This window comes from Pelobates fuscus, chromosome 11 (assembly GCF_036172605.1).
Source record: "Pelobates fuscus isolate aPelFus1 chromosome 11, aPelFus1.pri, whole genome shotgun sequence".
Taxonomy (NCBI): domain Eukaryota; kingdom Metazoa; phylum Chordata; class Amphibia; order Anura; family Pelobatidae; genus Pelobates; species Pelobates fuscus.
This window is the reverse complement of record NC_086327.1, coordinates 124,574,924-124,597,295: the sequence shown is the minus strand read 5'-3', so window position 1 is coordinate 124,597,295 and position 22,372 is coordinate 124,574,924. Positions and strand designations below refer to the sequence as shown.

Sequence of the window (22,372 nt, the reverse complement as noted above, 5' to 3'; positions counted from 1 at the left end):
CAATTTATGTCAATATTTTTCCGGCACTGAAAAAGCTGCTTTTCGGAGAAATATACTATTCATGTATTAAATACATTAACACAAGATAATCTCAGTGAAGTGGTCTGGGTGCAGGGGCATTGCAGTTTTAACGCTGCATTGTAAAACATTGACGTTTTGGAGAAACTGCAAAACTCACATTGCAGGGTTAAACACACCACTAGTGGCTACTTTCCAGACAGCCACTAGAGGCTTTTCTACAGCAACGACCGAGTTTCTCTCAGTCATGTGACCAACTGAAGCTCATAGGAAAGCATTGAATGCAATACTTTCCGCATTTGATTTGATGTGTGTGTGAGGCTTGCCGCGCATGTGCATCTGTCCCCAATTCTCCGCTATTATGAAGAGCATTGGATTGAAAGAATGCCTTCACTAAAATGTCGCAAGAGGCGGAGCAGAAGTAACAGAGAGGGAGTCTTAGCTCTGGAGGAAACGCAAGTAAAATCGTATTACCCAAGGAAAAGGTGGGGGGCAGGAGAATTGGGACTGGGACTAATCTAAATAGGGATAGAGGCACTATAGACTCTAGAGATAGGGATACAGGTATTCTTAACGCTAAAGAGTTCCGTAAAAAGAAAAAGTTACATTTGTAAATAATATAATCCAGTTTAAAGTTCTTAATATTTCTTACATGCAATATAGATACTAAATGCACATGCCATATGCAAAAATATTAAATATATATTAAAACTAAACACGCATGCAAGGGAAATGTATTTAATTAAAGTTTGACATCTAATAGGTGCACAACTTCAACCAATCGGTGATAAAACAGATGCGTTTTTCTGGTACACTAAATCAGATTTTATTACGAGAAGCATTTGAATATCAAATAACGGTTTTGAATTATTGTGTCTGCAATTCACTTAGGTAACGGTCTTCAAAATATCATACTTTAATTGCTTGGGAAATATCAAATTAAAACAATTCAGAATTGTTTTCTAGACATTGTAACAAAATTGGAATGTAATTGGGCAATCAAACATGCTGGATTCCATTATTTGTGATAAATGTATCAGAGCCTTTTTTTTGCAGTGACTTCCCAATAGACTTTGGGCTTGAATGAATTGCCTGCATTCTACAAAGTAAAGTGGATTTTTGCAAAGTTTCCTTGTAGATGGTGCTGTTTGCTGCTCAATTGCTTGTTAAATTTAGAAATTTCACAAGCAAATATTCCACTCCGGTGATCACAGCTTCAGACAGTGCGATACAAAGAATTCCATCAGTTAGAAGGTGGATGTTGGTTAGCAAGGGACCGGAGTATTAAGAAAATCAATACAAGGCCTGTATAAACCCATCTGTTGTTGGATTACAAATCCTATCATTCTGAATTGAGATTGATTTTGAAAATGATTGATGCCGATATTAAACTCCAGGAGAATGACACTAAATGCGGAGGAGCTTCAAGTGAATCCAATATAAAGAGAAATACAAAAAGTATTAATAAAATATTCTCTGTTAACTGTGTTGTATAGTATATGAAATGTGGGGACTGTCTATTGTAGAGTTACCTATGTATAAAATATAATATCACACAATGATTCATAAAACTATTTTTGTAAACTTTTGTTTTGTTTTATAAAAAAAAAATCCTGCTTAAATTTTAATTAGCACAATTCTGATAAAACTAAGTAGTTAATCATTAAAAAAAAGCTCAAAAAATCACACAACCCAATTATTTTAAATCACTTTACCAATGTCTCCACCTATTGGTATTGTTCGGTACTACAAGTACTGTCCACTACAAGGCAACATGTAAAAATTGCAGCATCTCTAAGACAGCCCCTCGGAGCTGTCAATCAGGCAGCTGGAAAGCTTAAGCCACCTTCCTCTACCCAATGTCAATTTTGTCCAGTTTTTAGAGTGACACATGCATGATGAACGCACAACTTGGGCTGAGCTTTCTCTCCGTTGAATGTGGCTCTGTTGTTAGCTGACTATCAGTTTGCACAGACGTTTCATGAAATCCAAGTAATGAGTGGAACTGCTCTAGGGGATCCTTACCCTCTGAACCACTGCTGTGCAGACGTTTATGAGATAGTACTTTTCTTCCTCATTAGGTGAAGCTGCAGGCAGACCCACTAAACAGCGTACTAAGGGAATTTCTTTGATCATTGTTATTTAATTAAAATAAATACATATATATTAAAATAGGGAGTCATTTAGTTTCCCATTAAGGGGTTGAAAAAAACCATTAAAAATAACATTCCAAAAAAAATAAAGAATTGGTTGTTCCATGTATTGATAAGGCAGAGTTATTCTTAAAAGCATTTCTGCATTGTAACATGCTGCTCTGACAAAATATTTTTACGGTTTGGCTTTTGTTCTTTTATGAAAACACAGCGTCCTGCCAAAAAATGCATAATATTCTGCTTGCCGCAAGTACCCTGTAACATTACCGAACTTCAACCTATCGTTCTTGTAAGTTTTCTTGTAATTGTCCTATTTATAGTTAAATTCTCCCTCTTATAATATTGTAAAGCGCTACGGAATCTGTTGGCGCTATATAAATGGCAATAATAATAATAATAATAATAATAACTGTCCAAATGGCCACATTACTAGTGCCTGGCTATTATAATACAGGCATATCCTTTCCCAGCCAGTGGATAAGGATTTAGTTGTATTTGGCGTAGCTTGCTTCCAGACTTTGTGTCCATTATTCTGGCCAAGTAAACAGAATCCAATTTCAAGCCACGTAGAGGTGATTATCACACAGCCAGCATAACACGGTTAATATATACTACCCAGTAGTGGAATTAAGGAAGGAATCTACTGGTTCACAGTCATGTAAACAATATAGTGCATAATAAACACAATATAAATACACACACATATACATAGAGATTGTAATATACAAGAAATATAATTGCTGAAGCATGTATTAGATTATTAGAAAGTGCTACCTTGAAACATTTGTAAACCATCCGATGTTCAGTTTTATCGAGTATTATAATGCCCCTAGACACTGTTATTATGTCATATACAGTATAATATATATATAAATATATATATATATAAAATACAGAATCCAGCGCACTCGCTTTTCACTAAACAATGATTGGCCTCATTCCATGATTGGATCCTATTTAGCCTTGACTTGCAGAGAGTCCCAGTAAGGAAGTATTTCACAAATAAGCGGATTAATCTCATAAGAGCAAGCATTAGGCTGCTACTAGGATAGGACCTGCCGAATATTGGGTACTTTGACGTAGTTGGCAGGCTTACGCAATGTATGATCATATAATGTAACTAAACTCCCATCATTTTTTGCCTAGGTGAGGTGTTTTTGAATAAAACTGTTACAATCTCTAAGATTTGAAATCTTTGTTTAGTGAATAAGCGAGTGCGCTGGATTCTGTATTTTGTATATTTTGGCCCCAGCAGCACCCTGTAATGTATGCTGCATGTTCAGGTGAGTGCAGCCCTCTTGGTTTCTTTATATATATATATACATTGCTCAAAAAATAAAGAGAACACAAAAATAACACATCCTAGATCTGAATGAATTAAATATTCTTCTGAAATACTTACTTACATAGTTGAATGTGCTGACAACAAAATCACACATAAATAAAAAAAATGGAAATCAAATTTTTCAACCCATGGAGGTCTGGATTTGGAGTCACACTCCGAATTAAAGTGGAAAAACACACTACAGGCTGATCCAACTTTGACGTAATTTCCTTAAAACAAGTCAAAATGAGGCTCAGTAGTGTTTGTGGCCTCCACGTGCCTGTATGACCTCCCTACAACGCCTGTGCATGCTGCTGATGAGGTGGCGGATGGTATCCTGAGGGATCTCCTCCCAGACCTGGACTAAAGCATCTGCCAACTCCTGGACAGTCAGTGGTGCAACGTGACGTTGGTGGATGGAGCGAGACATGATGTCCCAGATGTGCTAAATTGCATTCAGGTCTGGGGAACGGGCAGGCCAGTCCATAGCATCAATGCCTTCATCTTGCAGGAACTGCTGACACACTCCAGCCACATGAGGTCTAACATTGTCTTGCATTAGGAGGAACACAGGGCCACCGCACCAGCATGTGGTCTCACAAGGGGTCTGAGGATCTTATCTCGGTACCTAATGGCAGTCAGGATACCTCTGGCGAGCACATGGAGGGCTGTGCGCCCACCCCCCCCCCCAAATAAATGCCACCCCACACCATTACTGACCCACTGCCAAACCGGTCATGCTGGAGGATATTGCAGGCAGCAGAACGCTCTCCACGGCGTCTCCAGACTCTGTCATGTCTGTCACATGTGCTCAGTGTGAACCTGCACCAGTGGCGAATTTGCCAATCTTGATGTTCTCTGGCAAATGCCAAACGTCCTGCATGGTGTTGGGCTGTAAGCACAACCCCCACCTGTCAACGTCAGGCCCTCATACCACCCTCTCATACCACCCTCAGTCTGTTCCTGACCGTTTGAGCAGACACATGCACATTTGTGACCTGCTGGAGCTCATTTTGCAGGGCTCTGGCAGTGCGCCTCCTGTTCCTCCTTGCACAAAGGCGGAGGTAGCAGTTCTGCCGCTGGGTTGTTGCCCTTCTACGGCCTCCTCCACGTCTCCTGATGTACTGGCCTGTCTCCTGGTAGTGCCTCCATGCTCTAGACACTACGCTGACAGACACAGCAAACCTTCTTGCCACAGCTCGCATTGATGTGCCATCCTGGATGAGCTGCACTACCTGAGCCACTTGTGTGGGTTGTAGACTCCATTTCATGCTACCACTAGAGTGAAATCACTGCTAGCATTCAAAAGTGACCAAAACATCAGCCAGGAAGCACAGGAACTGAGAAGTGGTCTGTGATCACCACCTGCAGAACCACTGCTTTATTGGGGGTGTCTTGCTAATTGCCTATAATTTCCACCTGTTGTCTATTCCATTTGCACTACAGCATGTGACATTGATTGTCACTCAGTCTTGCTTCCTAATTGGACAGTTTGATTTCACAGAAGTGTGATTGACTTGGAGTTACATTGTGTTGTTTAAGTGTTCCCTTTATTTTTTTAAAGCAGTGTATATACCATATTTACTTGAATCTAATGTGCCATTGAATATTAATTGAATTTAATGCACTTTTGTACAAGAAGATACTACTATACAACACGTAGGTCAATAAGCCTTACATATTTGCCTCACAACAAATATGTGAGGTACAGCTTTACAGTACCCAGAAACCAAGTCTCAAATCCCTGTTGTAGCGATGCAAATGTGAATTTCGCCCCGTAGAATTTGCTTTGTATGCTCATCATATCTGATGCGCATTCAAATTTTGAAAACTTTATTTAGCCAATAGAGTTGTGCAGTAAATATGGTATATAGGTGTGTATATGTAAACAACTTGAATTTTTTTGTGGTAAAGATTCAACAAGGTGATGAAAACATTCAGTAGAGCGTCTGGGCTATGTTGCCATGGCTGTATCATCTAGCTTCTGAAGACTTGTCATCTACACATTTGTGCTGCAGATCTCCTGTTCCACAACATCCCAAAGGCGCTCTAACAGATAGACATCTGATGACAGAGAAGGTCATTTGAGGTCATCGGAATACACTGAACTCAGTCGTAGGTATTTACAAACCGTTAGAGATGATGTGTGCTTTGCCACATGGCACATTAGCTTAAAGGACCACTCTAGTGCCAGGAAAACATACTCGTTTTCCTGGCACTAGAGTACCCTGAGGGTGCCCCCACCCTCAGGGACCCCCTCCCGCCGGGCTCTGGAGAGAGGAAGGGGTTAAACTTACCTCTTTTTCCAGCGCCGGGCGGGGAGCTTTCCTCCTCCTCTCCATCTTGATCGCGACGTCATCGGCTGAATGCGCATGCGCGGCAGGAGCCGCGCTCGCATTCAGCCGGTCGCATAGGAAAGCATTTACAATGCTTTCCTATGGACGCTTGCGTGCTCTCACTGTGATTTTCACAGTGAGAATCACGCAAGCGCCTCTAGCGGCTGTCAGTGAGACAGCCACTAGAGGATTTGGAGGCTGGATTAACCCTCATTATAAACATAGCAGTTTCTCTGAAACTGCTATGTTTATAAAAAAAAGGGTTAATCCTAGAGGTACCTGGCACCCAGACCACTTCATTAAGCTGAAGTCGTCTGGGTGCCTAGAGTGGTCCTTTAATAGAAGAGGGCATTAGATATGGGTAAACTGAGGCTATAAAGGGATATACAAATCTTCAGAAACAATATTTAGGTTGCCTATGCTCGGCTGTGTGCCAAACAAATTCCACAACACCATGCTATTACCACCAGCACCAGCCTAAGGTGCTGACACAAGACAGGATGAATCCATGGATCTATATTATTGATATTAAACTCTGATCGGGCCATTTGCAGAAATTAAGATCTGACATCTGCTGTCCAGTTGTGGTGTGCCTCAGTTTCATGTTCTTAGGTGACAAGAATGTGGTCTTCTTCTTCTGTAGCTCAACAACTCCAAGATTTGATTTGTTGTTTGCTCAGAGATGTTCTCCTGCATAGCTGTAATTATAATAATTTTAGTTAATGTCACTTTTCTGGCAGTTTGTTCATTCTTTTCTGATCTCAGCTAATGGGACACTGTACGCACTATAAATAGTTCATCTTGTTATGGACAAAATACAAAAATGTCTTTTAACTATTATACACTTGTGTTTAAATCTTATTTTGTCACACATTCCCTATAAGAATATCCTTGTAAGGGGGTCATAATGTCTTACACATGTGTGCTCAGTAACTATTTCCCCTGCAAATTCCTCCCATCCTGCTACCTTCCCTGCTACCTTCCCCCCATCCCATCGAGCTGTGTTTAAAGGAACAGCTTCTTTTACTAACTCCTCCCCCACTTCCTTTGTGCAACTAAAAGCTCTATAGAAACATGCCACATGTAGTAAAATGGAGCTGGGATACAAAGAAATGTCATGTGATGATGCTGGGGTCACGCCCAGTAGGGTGGGTTTAGACAAGACCCCTTAGACTGTTAACCAATTGATGAATGAATACTGTATGTTAACTGTGACTCTGTACATGACGTTTTTCTGCTTTAAAAGGGAATTGCACCCCTTGCAATAAAGGCCACTCTGGAGTTCTTTCAAACCTGCAATGTGTCCGGTGTGATTTTACTTCCAGAAGACATGTGCATGCATTAATCAATTTGGAAGGTGTAGATAGACAAATAATCAAAGTTTTCTTTGATCTAAATCAATCCCATTGAATTAGTTATAGGGCCTGGAGTCCACAGGCACTGTCCCTTCATTCCATTTTAAACCTTATGCAAAACGTTTAACACTGAATAAAGCTCACTGACCACCTACAGACCAGCCCCCACTGGAGCTACCGCAAAGGCAAAGTTTTCACACTTTCTTCTAGCCATACAATGCCATACTAAGTCCTACCAGCTTTGGTCAGAGATGCAATTGGTTGAAAACAGTCAGCTGACACTGTGAGCCAATCAGCACTGTTCTTTTCTTCTCAGAATAATGTTTCATCATTAGCATGAGCATCATACAAGGCATTCCCTCAAGTGACTACCGTCCTGCACGCAAAAAGAAGGACACAGGAGGGTGTCTACAAATGACCAGTATGTGTGTCACTGTGTGTCTATCTGTATATGTGTCAGTATGTGTGTCACTGTGTGTTTCTGTGTGTCTATCTGTATATGTGTCAGTGTGCGTTTCTGTGTGTCTGTGTATCTGCATGTTTGTCAGTGTGTGTGTGTCTGTGTACCTGTATTTATGTCAGTGTGTGCATCTGTGTGTCTGTGTATCTGTCACTGTGTCAGTGTTTTTATCTGTATGTGTGTCAGTGTGTCTATCTGTGTGTCTGTGTATTTGCATGTGTATAAGTGTTTGTATCTGTATGTCTGTATATCTGCATGTTTGTCAGTGTTTGGGTCTATGTGTCTGCATATCTGTGTGTGTGTGTCAGTTTTTCTATCTGTGTATCTACATTGGTGCTTATGTGCATGTGTGTCAGTGTGTGTACCTGCATGTGCCACTGTGTCTGTGTATATGTGTGCCTGTGTATTTGCATGCATGTTAATGTTTATATGTGTCTGTGTGTCTGCATGTGTCTTTTATAAATCATAAAAAAGTGATAAACAATATTTGACAGATAATAATAATAATAATAATAATAATAGCTTCCCTTGTATGTAGAGATTCCACTCCAAAGATATCCTCTTATTGTCAATACATAGGGGTGATTCTACTAAAGGGAATAAAGATATCACAACATGATTAGTTTGTATAAATAGAGAGACATAATGCAACAAGATGAAGTAAAAACCAAATAAAGATTTATCCACTTACAAAGAAGTTAATGACAATAAGTGTGTAGTATCACCACACTCCCTTCTTTATTTTGGTTCCATTTGGTTTGGTTAAATTCATCCTCCCCCTGGGAGTGTCCTGTATGTCCTGTATGTGTCCTGTATGTACTTGGTTGGAAATAAAAGCCAGACTGGGTGTCCCAGTCCAGAGTTCCTGCTTAACCCTCAAAATGAAGTGTCGTCTCGTTCTTGGGGGGGATTGGATTGTAAGCTGACTGCCAAGAGTGTAAGCCGACTGTATGCTTTTCTTGTTCAGCTGTTCCAGTTCGGAGTGTTATTTCGTATCCAGCTCGGGAGTTTGGTGTTCTGCAGTAGCTGTGCCTGTCTCTAGAAAAGGGGATTATCGCCTAAACGGATTTTAACCCCTCTTATGCTGAAACGGTCCGTTACATATTCATACTGATCTTAAACAGCCATCCTCTTTTTACCCTATTCATTTAAAACCCAAATTGTATGAAATTTTTCGAAAGGGCATGTATTAAAGATATTAAACAGATAAAAACAAATAAAATACATAATTTAACAAGACTAGAAAAGATGGCAATGGACAATTTGAGAAAAGGCTCCCAAACAATAATTAAACTGGCAGATAAAGGTGGAGGAGTTGTATTATTTGATAGGGATAAATACATTAAGGAAATTTATTGTCAATTGGGAGATATAAACACATATAAAAAGTTGGGGAAAAAACCCAAAATGAGATTAAAAAAAAAAGAATATGTGCAATATCTAGATAGAGGTTTAATTAAGGGAATTCTGACTCAGTCAGAATATTCCTTCCTTAATTTTAAAGCCCCCAAAATACTGGTTATATACATTTTACCAACATTACATAAAGATGCACTTAACCCCCCAGGGAGACCTATAGTCTCCAGGTTTGGATCCCATTTATCTAAGTACATAGATACACACCTTCAACCAATAGTTATCAATCTGTCCTATCTTATATAGTTTATTACAAAGTATAGTTTATTACAAATACTAAAAGATTTTAAATGGGAAAAAGACCTTTTACTTGTCACATGTGATGTAACCAGCCTCTATACATGTATAGATCATTTGTTAGGATGTGAGGCCACACGTTTTTTCCTTGAAACCTCTGCATTATACTCTGTGGACCAAGTGCATTTTTATTATGGAGGGAATACGGTACTTTTTATCCTCCAGAATATTTTTTTATGGTTTGAGGGAGACTATTATTTACAATGTAGAGGGACTGCTATGGGGACCAGGTTTGCACTAAGCTATGCAAATTTATTTAGGTTATACTGGGAAAATAACTTTGTTTTCTCCAACCATGGATGGAGTGAAAACCTGGCCCTTTATAAGAGATACATTGATGATATATTTTTAATATGAAAAGGGGATGAGCTTTCTGTTTTACACTTTTTAAACTTTTTAAACTCTTATCAATGGAATATTCATTTTACTCAAGAAATTAGTTGAGATAAAATAAATTTTCTAGACCTAGAGATTTCTATAGAAGATAATAAAGCGAACACACACACTTTAAAAAAAACAAAAACCTTTCAACCTTGGTTGGACAACATCCCTAGAGGTCAGTTTCTCCGCCTAAGACGTAATTGTGCAGATCTTAATGCATTTAATAACCAGGCAGAAATATATAATAAAAAAAAAAAACTGTTTTTAGATCGTAGTTATCATTTAGATGAGTTAGATGTAGACATCAAAAAAATTCGAGAATTAGATAGAGAATCCTTACTTGTATATAAATCCAAAAATATAAGACAAGAAAAGGAAACAATACCTCTGATTTTTTAATTACCGTAAGGATCAAAGACAATTAAAGAACATCTTGTATAAAAACTGGCACATCTTACAGCAAGACCAAAATATTTTACCATTTATAGAGAAGAAACCTAAAATAGTCTTTAGAGGGGTTAAAAATCTTAGACAGATACTTACCTCAAGATGTACCCAATAAAAATAACACAGCTAAACTAACTAGATTCTTCTGCAAAGAGATCCAAAAGCAAGGACCTACAGGAGCGAGGTAAGTAAGGCCAAATGATGTCTAGACCACTGGGTCAGAGCATCTCTAACATGGCAAGTCTTGTAGGGTGTTCCTGGTATGCAGTGGTTAGTCAGACATCCCAAGTCTCCCGGTAGGTCTGGGAGATTCCCGCATGTTTAATGAGGTTCCCGGACACCCGCACTCCATGTGTAATATCCCGGAAATCACATACACAATCTGACATACAATGTGTGTCAGATTGTGTGAGCTAGGATATTATACATTATAAATGACCTCAATTCATTACCCACCTTACGGGTATCGATCCTGAACATGAGCCCGGTTGGGGGCCTGGCCCTTTAAGAGCCTGACCAGGCCCCTGCAGCATCTACCAGCTGGGAGGAAGTGGTATGCTGTAATTTCCTCCCAGCTTAAAAAAACAGCCGAGGGAGGGAGGAAGCTGGAGACAGCACTAGAGCAGGCAGTAGGGAGTGAGCTGCTGCTGCATGCTCACTCCCATCAGCCTCAGCCCAGGCACTAAAAGGCAAGCTAACAGGTGGCTGCAGTGTATGTCAGATTGTGTGTGTGCTTATATGTACTAGTGTGTGTATCTGAGTGTCTTTGCCAGTGTATGTACATTTGTGTATGTGCCAGTGTGGGTATCAGAGTGTGTGTGCCAGTGTATGTATCTAAGTGTCTGTATGTATGTGCCAGCGTGGGTATGTGAGTGTATATGTGTGTATCAAGGTGTGTGTAAATAGTTGTAATGTGCTGTAAAATGAGTTTTGGCATGTTGGGATGTCTGTTATTACACATCACTGGATAGTTGTTGTTGTTTTTTCTTCACAACAGTCTCTAATCTCCAGAAATTCTAACGCAGATTGTGTACAAAAATTCCAGATCATCTGCATTTCCAGAGAAACTCACGTCTGGTGCCAATAATTATTTAAAAAAAAGTTGGATAACATTTCATCTCTAATTTAGCTTGGGTTGAATTAAAAGTGAACCACTTGACAACGTCTGCATGCTAGTAGAAACATAGAATGTGACGGCAGATAAGAACCATTCGGCCCATCTAGTCTGCCCAATTTTCCAAATACTCTCATTAGTCCCTGGCCTTATCTTATAGCTAGGATAGCTTTATGCCTATCCCACGCATGCTTAAACTACCTCCCTTAATGTGTTAACCTCTACCACTTCAGCTGGAAGGCTATTTCATGCATCCACTACCCTCTCAGTAAAGTAATACTTCCTAATATTTGCCCCTCTAATTTAAGACAATGTCCTCTTGTTGTGGTAGTTTTTCTTCTAATATGAATTGAGTTGCTGAAACATCATTGGCTGAGTAGATTTTTGCATGACTGTACAGATGAATATAATACCGTGGGCATGGATCCTTTCTGATTTAAAGGGGTTATAGGTTTGTGCTCCGAATATTTATACAATTTGTGCTTCAATAGACATATTGTGCTGAACTGTATATGAAAGCATTCGTATAATTAATGATAAAATACCGTTTACCTGCCTCGTGGCCTATTATTTTACCTTCATGTTTAGCGCGCGTTCCATCCATAAAGTATTGAAAGTACCGCCTCTATTACACCAAATTGCTTTTCATTTTGACTGTTATGGCTGGGAATAGCATTGAGGAAATATGTCTTTGAACAAATTCAATCTGCACCGTGAGACTGCGGCCAAAACACACAACGTAAAAAAAAAAAAAATTATTCTCGCAGGATCACAAGACGTTTTCAGTGCATCCATTTGGATTTCAATGCTTTATACATTAACACGGCAACTTATTGACTGTGTGCTGGATTGGTGTCTTACTTATCAAAATTAACAATTTACTGGCCAGATATCATGTCATACATCTCATGCCTGTGTAGGAAAGCACAAGATATTAACACCTCTTAACATGAGAGGGGCTACTAGGAGAACATTTAGGTGATTTACTATCTTATCTTATTTACACAGCCTGATTTCTAAACACATTTATCCTAGTTTAAAGACACATCACTATGTGTATTATTGCTGTGAAGCTCTGGTATAAATTCAGATACACCAAGAGTACAGAGCTCCCTCAGAAGAGGAACATTAGTATAGAAAAGAGAGACAGAGGGATTTGGGCCCAAATAGGCGCTGTCCCTCCTATATAAGGAGGCTTGGGAGATATGTTTGGTTGACGAGAATTTGTCACACATAGTTACAGTTATTTATTAAAGTGTGAATTTGAACATAATTTGTACTTTACATCAAAGCTGCAACGTATAGGGCAGGCTTCCCCAAATTCCGGCCCTCCATATGTTGCTGAACTACAACTCCCATGATTCTCAGCCTATTTCATTCATAGAATCATGGGAGTTGTAGTTCAGCAACATCTGGAGGGCCGGAGTTGGGGGAAGCCTGGTATAAGGAGAAGGGCTGGACCAACACAGATGCAAACGAACCCCTCATTGTTGAACCAGTCCTTTCCCCTGTATGTCCCACCCGTGACGTAAAGTGTGAATACAGGACATTGTCCTTTACCTGTGAGGATTGAGGCAATTTTTCTTTTCTTGTGGAGCGGAATACTTACAAGCAGTGACAGAATCTGCATACGCCTCTCCCGGGATCAAAAATATTTTGAATTGCTGCAAATTAATATTGAGAGTTCTTTGTTGCCTCTAGCGATCCATTCTGTATCAGTTATGACTTCAAACAGAGTTTTTCACTAATGTGTGAGATGCTGGGAATTCAAAAGCCACATTCTAGGTCATGATTGTGGCTTGATTGTGAACTAAACTGGCTCAGGGAATGTTTCCAATTCGACTATTCCATCTTGAATTTAAAAATTTACTTTTAATACACGTTTAATCCCCAGAGGGTTATTCACTAAGGTCAGAATTGTTGGGAATTTAAAAATAATTTACAATTTATAGGTAGAATAGCTGGGGAATTCTCAGTCGGACATTTTGTCCTAAAATGTCAAATTTATTTTGAATTCCCTACAAATCCCACTTTAGTGAGTAACCTTGTGAGAGATTTGAATTTACATTTGACTTCCTAATAAGTCAAAGGAGTCTCTTTACATCCCCACTGATTTAGCCATACAAATAAATCCCCCGTGCGTGTCTTAAATATAAAACTTCTGCTTCAAGGCTGCTTTATTAGTTATACATTTTGTAAAAGTATCCTTTACCTTAATATCAATAATCTCCTGGGAACGAAGCCACAAATAGAACCAATTACATTTTTCTGGGGTAATATCCTTGACACAGCAAATACACAAAAGAACAAATGAAGAAAAAAAAATAATGAAATTGTTGGGTTCGCTATTTGCTGAACAGCTGTAGGTCAAAATATTACATTCTCAAAGTCCGTTCCGGAGCGAAATTCAATATTGGGACTGTAATAACATGCTACACACTTTTGGACGTGGGTTAGGCATTGACTCTGGGATTTAGAGGCTGCAAACCTATCCTGTTCTTTTCGTAGGTGATTTGAAGTGGTCATGGTGTCTGGAGTCCGAATGTACAATGTTTTGCTATCAAACATTGAACATACTGAGTTTAATCCCTTTGCACCTGGAGGTGTAACTCCACCCCCGGCAGCATCTTTGGGTTGTCATCAGCCAATGAATGAGCAGCAGGATTGGAAGACGTCCGAAGCTCTGCAAAAGTTATGGTTCAGGCACCATCATTGGTCCCTCAAAGCCAGGCCGGTCCAAGTAAGAGGGCAATCCATTGTAGAAATATTTGCCCCCATGAGGGGTGGGAGGAATGATGCAAGAGTACTCCTACCGTCATGACCATCAGCAGGCTGTCGTTATTTTGATGTTTGGAGTGACTCTTTAATTTGGAGATATTATGACGCAAATAACTATTCCTTCTGGTGACACTGAGCCCCAGAATCTCTTTATAAATAACACAAAAGGTATTTGTTAAATTATTTCTGCTTATCTGGTGCGACCATGCTCATAATAGGGTATCGCTATGTCCTGCTGCATCCAGATCATTCATACTCTCACTTATTTAGTAAATATGAACTGAATGAGCTATCCCCGCTCTTCAATAACCTAAATATGTCAAACTCAAATATTATCAGCATTTCTTTCACATAAACAAATTGAATTAGCTAGATCAATCAATAGAAGGACCACAGTTAGTTCTATTTCTTCACCGCACTGTTGGACATATTTTTCCCTGTGTGTGCATAATTTTGCACGTTAAACGGACCTGTAGAATTTGCATCATGAATATGTTGCATCACGAATCCCATTACTTATATACGACACTGACAGCAGAGAGAAATAAATAGATATAGCCATGGAGGGCCAACAGAGCAGCACTGTTTAACAGCACTTCACTTTATTTATGGAAATTGGACACAAATGGCTACAGTGCAGCATGCTATCTGTGTGATCCTCTTGGCTCCAGAAACCCCTCTACCTATCTGACGCTTTTCAGCAATTTCCCCATCACACAGTCCTTCAAAGAGACTCTTTGTGAAATCTTGATGCTCCACTATTATCAGGAAGCTTTGGCCTGAGGGCGAATATGTTCTCTGTTTGATTACTCATTCTTCAAGAAGCCATCGTTCTGCCTCGATGAGAGATTCCAGGCGAGGCACGGGGAGCAACATGTAATCTTTGTGCAAATGACCAGCAAATTGAGACCATCCTTAATTACACAGTATTAGGCAGGGAGAAGGCAAAATAGGAACCATTCAACAGTCTAAAAGTGATCTGCATCCGGCAAAACCGGCATTTTCGAAGTATCCTGCAATGTAATTCTTTATTGCAAGACTGCATAATTCTGATTGTTCGACATGGAAATAACTTCAAATTGTTTAAGGACATTATTTATTGAGCAATAGGCTTTCCATGGGCAATTTTTATTGACTTTTTTTTTTATTAAGTACCATGTGCTGAAAACATGTGCAACCACCTGACTTGGGGAGACACATTAACCATTCATTAGTTACATTGGAGGAATAGATTACCAATGTTTATGGAAGTCTATAAATCAAGATTAGGAAGTCCAGAAGCATGGAGAATGTCCATATATACAGAATAGAAAATCAAAAGACATAACAGAACCATGTTTTATTCTAGCTTTTGCCAAGTAGTGGGGGGGAGGAGGGACATTCATTTTTCCTTTTCTGACACCTCTTCTCTTCTGTGTTTTCTAAATTTAAAGCAAAATACCAGGGCAACTTGGGCTAAGCACCCTGTCCATTTGACACCCCTTTAAACATTCCTAACTCAGTAGAAATCATTGATTATTATAACAAAGAACAAGCAGCTTCATTGTGTACTACAAGTGAGCAATGAGGAAAACAGACATGTTGCCTAAATGTTATTCTTCAAGAATAAGGACGCGCAGAGTGGGAGAGAATGCTACATAGTTCAAGGCCTGGGCCATAGCTACCCTCCACTCCAATAGTTACACTTGCAGGTTTAAGGGTATTGTGAGTTGGCACCCAGACCACTCCAATGAGCGGAAGTGGTCTGGGTGCCTGGAGTATCCCTTTAATCTGAATGGAGGTACAGCACTAGTGGTCTCTAACGTTTACAGAGCAAAATCATATCCCGACTCAAGCAGAGGTACAGGGCTTGCAATGGGTCTGGGAAATCGGTGTAGACTGGTCCCAGCAGCTCCCCACACTGCAGCCATCTCAAACAAGCAAGGTGGATAGCCAATCCGGATAGCAACAATTGGCCGAGAATGTAGGAGATGAGAAAGTCCAGGTATCTCAGCCAAGCAATGCTGTCTGGTATATGTGGAAGTGTTAAAGTAACACTATAGTGTTCGGAATACAAAACTGCATTTCTAACACTATAGTGTCCCTCTGCCCCTGCACCCTTCCCCTCCTGCGAATCTTGATAAAGACCGCTTGACGGTCGAAACGTTGATTTGTTTGCCTAGAATTTGAATACACAGCTTTTTCAAATCCAGTGAGTGCTCTCATTTCTTTTGATTTTTATATATTTTGCACTGTGAAGCACCTTGGTCTGAATTTTTCTAAGTGCTTATTTGTGGGAAGAGTGCCAGAATTTGTAAATATTTGTATATATATATATATATATATATATATATTTTTTTTTTTAACTCACCTGATACTCAGACGTCAGCGATGGGGGTAACCTAGCATACGAAGTGCATATTAAGCTTTCCCTATGCTGGATGTCCTCATGCAAAGCACTGCTCCCAGACCACTTCAATGAGATAAAGAGGTCTGGTGCCTATAGTGTCCCTTAAATTCTGCATGATCAATGAGGCAAAGGAAGGTGGAAGGCATTTGAAAAGTGTTCCAGTTTATTCCAAAGTTTTCTTAAGTAGTTTGACATTAGACTGTGGGAAGGAACCGTGACACCCCATTACTGCTGCTGAGAGCCCTTTAATGGTGGCCTTTTAAAGTCATATTAAAATTCTATTTATAACACACAGATAATAATTTACTATACTACTCGTCTTTAAATACTGTATTATTCTCTTCGTCTGCAGTTTTACATTGTCTATATATCCAGAGAAAAGGAGACACAAGAAATAATTTTATGTTTTATTGTCATTTTCTTACAAAGTAATACTCAACAATACATTTCAAACAGTGTACCGTATATTAAAAAAAATACAGAAATAATACAACTAAAAAGCAAAAAATATAAACAAAATAAAATAAAAAAAATAAAAAAAAGAATGAATATTTATCTATCCATAATGTGGTTGGTTTTGTTTCAGTTTCCAATGTGGGGGGCTAAGGATTAGCAGCCTACCTGAGACAGAACAGACACGGGTGGGAACACAGGGATCTGAGACAAGCAGAAGCGAGAACGGGAATACACAATGAACAAAGCAAACTCCAGGAGCCACCAAAGGGTGAAAAACCACAAGCATTTATACAATAACAAAAAAAAATTCATAATTAAATATACCTCATTTTATAAAGACATACGATCTGCCCTAGAACTGGCTTGTATAATAATGTCTTCACCTTCCCCTCAATCCCATCTCAAATATCATATCCTAGAGAAGAATTCTAGAAATACCGAAGACAGCATGCTTGTTAGAAAATTGGTAAAAGAGACAATTTGGAAAATGAACAAATTTAATTTAATTTTTTTTTTTTTTTGTAACAATAAAAAAGCAGCATCCTTCAGTCAAAAGAATATCCAAACATGGGAGAGGTAAAAATGAAGAGGACAAAAAGAACGATGGGCAACAAAGACAGAATCAGAGGAATTTCGAACAGTACACTCCACATAGAACAATAATAATAGAAAACATTCTTAGTACCTTTAAGGAATTAAAAAAACTGAAATGAACATAAAATGAAAAATAAAGGGGAAACCGTTTCTCCTGTGGTCATAATACTATTAATATAGTGGATGTACAACAAAAGTCCATTGTTGAATAGACTTTGTAATTGAATGATTATACAGGATGGCAACATAATAAGTCATAAGTAATCAATATTTCCCCCAAAACAGATACTTTCAACAATATAGCAAATTGAAGACGACAAACAGTGATTTATTTCAGCAAATCAGATATGGTCTAAACAGCTAATTCCTCCATTCTGAGTTGAAATTAAGCATCAATATTAATGTAAAAAACATTAAGGTTGGCAAAGATAATGCAAGGTCTAGAATATCCGTAAAAATTTCGTGTTCCTGCTGAACTGACCTCGGACTGCTCTCTCCTCCTCATAGCCTTTTTTTAAAAAAATTAATTGTTTGGGGAAGAAACTAGAAATAAAAATAAAAAATAATTTTATGTACAAATGCAGAAAAAAAATGCACAGAATTTGTTTTAAAAATAGCTCAACAAGGGCTTAAATATTTATGATGTTTTGGTAAAAAAAATAATATATATATATACTTTTACTAGTGAGCTTGCCAACGAACGCAAAAACTAACAAGATTGTGGTAAAGAAACGGATAACTAAAAATTTACATTTTATTCCCTTGTAAAGCAAAAATTTAAATATATGGAAATAATCTAATGAAGCCAAAAGATAAAAAGGTAGCAACTGTTGTGTGGTCAATTATCTATATAAATATATATCTATATAAGCTCTGAAATTTATATCGGAATCTGAATTATTATGTGAGCTCCCATACCTGGGACGCTATTTTATATTTGCTCTGGGAACCTTTGAAAATTTGTTGAGGAGAGATTTCAATAAAGCGGCTCACATGAAGTAGACTATTTCTTATCATCATTATCCTACCTGCCAGTCTTTACATGCATTTTATAACATGGGAGCCTGGTGGATGGGGAAAAAAAAACAAAACAGATTGGACATTGCGATGATGGCTCCTGTGAGTGCACAAACCTACACTCACATGTACAGCAGGGGCACAAGAGAACTCTGCCTGCGAAATGCTACTGTACCTACAACCGGGAATATTCATTCGTTAGATTTTCCCTGCTTTTTTCATTTACATGTACACAAAGGAAAAACATTGAATCAGTTTGGTGGCCATCTTTAAATAACCCCTACATTAAAGATCTGTAAGACAGATGCTGTTCTACTCAGCGATATACATTGGGAGTGACAAAGCAACAATTACCCTGCTAACACCTTCTATAGCAGCAATGACATTATCTCATTGTTTAACAATAAAACAAGTTTAGACTGAACCCTCCAGACAACACGATAATATTACAGAATATATAATACAGACTGCGTTTTTAGTAGGGGCTCTTTTAAATGAATGCATTAGCATTAAGTGGAACTGAACGTCAAATGCCCAGATCGTGAAACCTGGCACAGGAGAACAGGTATCCACCTATCTTGGCATAATGCTTTTTCTGTTGAAAAGATGTCATCAAGGTACATCGCTGAGAAGGAGAGGGAGGAAGGGAGAATCGGGCAATAAAATAAAAAATAATGAAATCACCATGGGGAGCATCAGAGATAAGAAAATAGCATTGATGAGCTATAAAATAAAAATAAATAAATAAAAAGTAGAATTGGAGAGAAAACAAACCTATCTTTGAAAATTAACAGCATTGCCATAACTAAAGCAGAAGGCATGTTTCTCGTATTCCCCCTCTTCTTCTTCCAGCTTGTTCACTTGTGAATAAAAAGGCACGTCCGCTTGTATTCCCACCGACTGTCCAACGTGGTGGTGGTGGTGGTGGTGGTGGGAGATGTTGAAGCTTCCTCACGTTTGAAACGGAACCAGTCCCCCAAAGTCTCTATTACCCAATCTCAACACAACTAACAAAGTGACAGATTATTCACTTCCCGGAGAAGAACAGAGCGAAAATCCTCTGTAACACAGGCCTGGCATTCAAAAGGGGACCCACAATATAGACAAACCATAATGAACAAAAAAAAAATATATTGAGGCAGACAGACAAGTGGATAAAGTAGTGTGTGTGAGACAAGACAGAGATACAAAGGTAACCCCATCTAACGCTTATATGAGATGAATATGTAGAGCGATGTTGGCGGATCGGAAGGATGTATTTTCAAGCAGGGAGGTACACAAGATGAGTAAAAGCAATATTTGACAGGTACATAAAATGATGAGTAGTGTTCATGGGCAACCGTAAAACTAGGGCAAAAGGCTTAGCTGTCTGAGAAAGTTTACTATCAAATTAGGAACCTTATTCATACAATATTAAAAACATTGAACGTCTGAGACACATGGTTCAGACAGCATCACTCTGTCAGGAACATAAGCGGTCTAAGTACTCTACATAGAACACAGGTTACAGCTTGATAATCTAACGGAAAGAGACTGAGAACACTTGGACACTTTATCGTGATATTATGTGCTTTGACCCTGACTATCATAAATTGTTTTGGTCATTTAAATGCAGCACATATCAGTTGAAGATTGAAGACTTAATAGTGGGTTATAATCCAGATTAGACGGCTAGACTTTTTATTTTCACTGTGCCAATGGCCATGCACAAAAACAATATAATGGCAGAATGGATACCTTTAAAACAGCATAGATGCCAAAGCAGATTCCCCAGCGTATTACAAAATGATTGGTGCCAGGGTTATTCTACACATATTTGCTGTTTTTGAGCATATATTTAGCTAAAAAAATAAATAAATCCCCAAATACTTGCACTTGTCAGGGTGGCGTCCATAAGAAGCCAATACAAAAGGATCCGATGGAACAAAGTATACTTAGGTCTTGTCACAATCAAAATGGTGATTGGGTCCTCAATAAATCGCCATTGCAGAGTGAGACCAAAAACGTTTACCAAGATTAAACAATGGCTCTCTACACCCCATGAAATGTTGCAAGACTCAAGTGTGCTTTGTAATTGCTGGACATTTGTCCATTGTGGGCACAAGAAGCCAACAGAATTATTTTAATATATATATACACACACACAAATCATCAGGTGGGCGAGGAGTTTAAGAAGCTTTGTGTTTCAAGTGTATTGAGAACCTGTGATTTTGTAATTAATGCCTATTCAATGCAGGAAAACTGGATTATACCTTACACTAGAAGGCTCTCCAATTTGCACTTAAAAAAAGAAGTCTGCAATCCTCATTAAAAGGGGTCCAAGGCACTTATTTAAAATAAATACGAGATTATTCTGCAAATTTTCCTGGTCGTCTTCTTGTTTAAGATCATTTCTGCCAACTCTTGTTCAAAGTGAACTTGCTAGCCCCCAAAATTGTATTTTGTTAACGCAACCAGATCTAAATTGAGATTTGTATGGCTTAATACTGTACAAAAGTGTTTATTTCAGATATTGCAGGAAGAATCTACGTGTTTTTTTTTTTTATAGGACTGAGACACGTTGCATCTGATTGTTCTTTAGATTAGAGCAGCGTGTGGTGTTCAATTTATCTCTGTCTACATTCTGTTTTTATAATTATGGGATCTGTAGTGTTGCATCTCTATACACTCATATTTCAGTGCCATGGTGGGGTGTTACTGCTAATGGAACCAGCCTTATAAATATTTATGGCATTTTATGAATTTCTTTACGTGTGAAACTATTCTTTTTAACTAAAATTTGTTTCACAGCTGTATATGTCTAATTGCAGAATTATGAGAAGTTCCAACAGTGAATTGTATATTATTAAAACTCAAAGGTTTAAACCTCAGCAAGAGGAGAATTTTCCCAATTTTTTTTTTTTTTTTACTTTTTTTTATAAAATGGAGTAAGCAGGAAGTGACACGGGATTAACGTAACGGGCAGTTTCCACAACAGGAAGTTATGGGGCACAGGCACGGAAGACATGGCAATGAGCAAAAAAAAAACAATAAAATAACAAGCGATACAGCAGCCATAGCAGGAATTAAAATGAAAAAGCAAACTGTATGATTGCTTCAGAATGGAATAATGAAAGACAAGAGTGTCCCCAGGAGGAAATGACACAAAAACCAGCCGGGAAAACAACTTCTCGGGAAAGTGAAATAAAAAAAACAAGCAAGGCACCAAATTGTCTGCAGATGATAAATATATACATCAGTGGAGGAGGAGGGGCCTGCAGCACATTTCCTTACGCACAGGTACAAAATGCTCTGCACACAGTGTCCCCCTGCACTGAGGAGCCTGGAATCCATTGTTCACTTGCACCCCCACCCCCCCCCATTCACAAAAAAAAGACAAACATTTTCAAGCTCCTGTTATTTCCGTGAAAGGAAAGTGGCAAACAATAAAAAGCAGAGAGTGTTGTGGGGCAATCACTTTATACCAAATGGGTCCCCCGCTCCTCCATCCGCTCCTAAACCAAATGATAAAAAAACGCGAGACGCTGGAAGGTCCTTCTCCATTTGGGTAGTGAATTTGAGCTGAGCTCACACCCAATTAAAGGCCAGGCTAGATAAAATATTCTTTCTTCTCTTCACAGCTGTTCTGCCCACCCTCTGCGTTGATGATTGCCGTGTCCGCGTCTGCTGCATCGTCCGCTCCTTTGGCTTCGTGTGTGAAATATGTTCCTACAGTAAAGAAGAAAGAAAATTACTTTGCATCCAGCAATGTATTAAAGCTTCACACCCTAGTCAAGAAAAAAAACACACTGTCACATTGCCCGTTCAAGAAGGTTTGAGAAAACAAAGGTCACATAA

General features: G+C 38.8%; 1 protein-coding gene across 4 annotated transcripts in view; it reads right to left on the bottom strand.

The window, feature by feature from the left end:
* Window positions 1–16,862: 16,862 nt before the first annotated feature.
* Window positions 16,863–22,372, bottom strand: part of CADM1 (cell adhesion molecule 1) — a 230,744-nt gene continuing 225,234 nt past the window's right edge. For all 4 annotated transcript variants that reach the window (XM_063436372.1, XM_063436373.1, XM_063436375.1 and 1 more), the window contains one exon: window positions 16,863–22,243. In XM_063436372.1, the coding sequence (XP_063292442.1) occupies window positions 22,125–22,243 (119 nt within the window). In that variant the 3' untranslated portion in view covers window positions 16,863–22,124. The remainder of the gene's footprint in view (window positions 22,244–22,372) is intronic.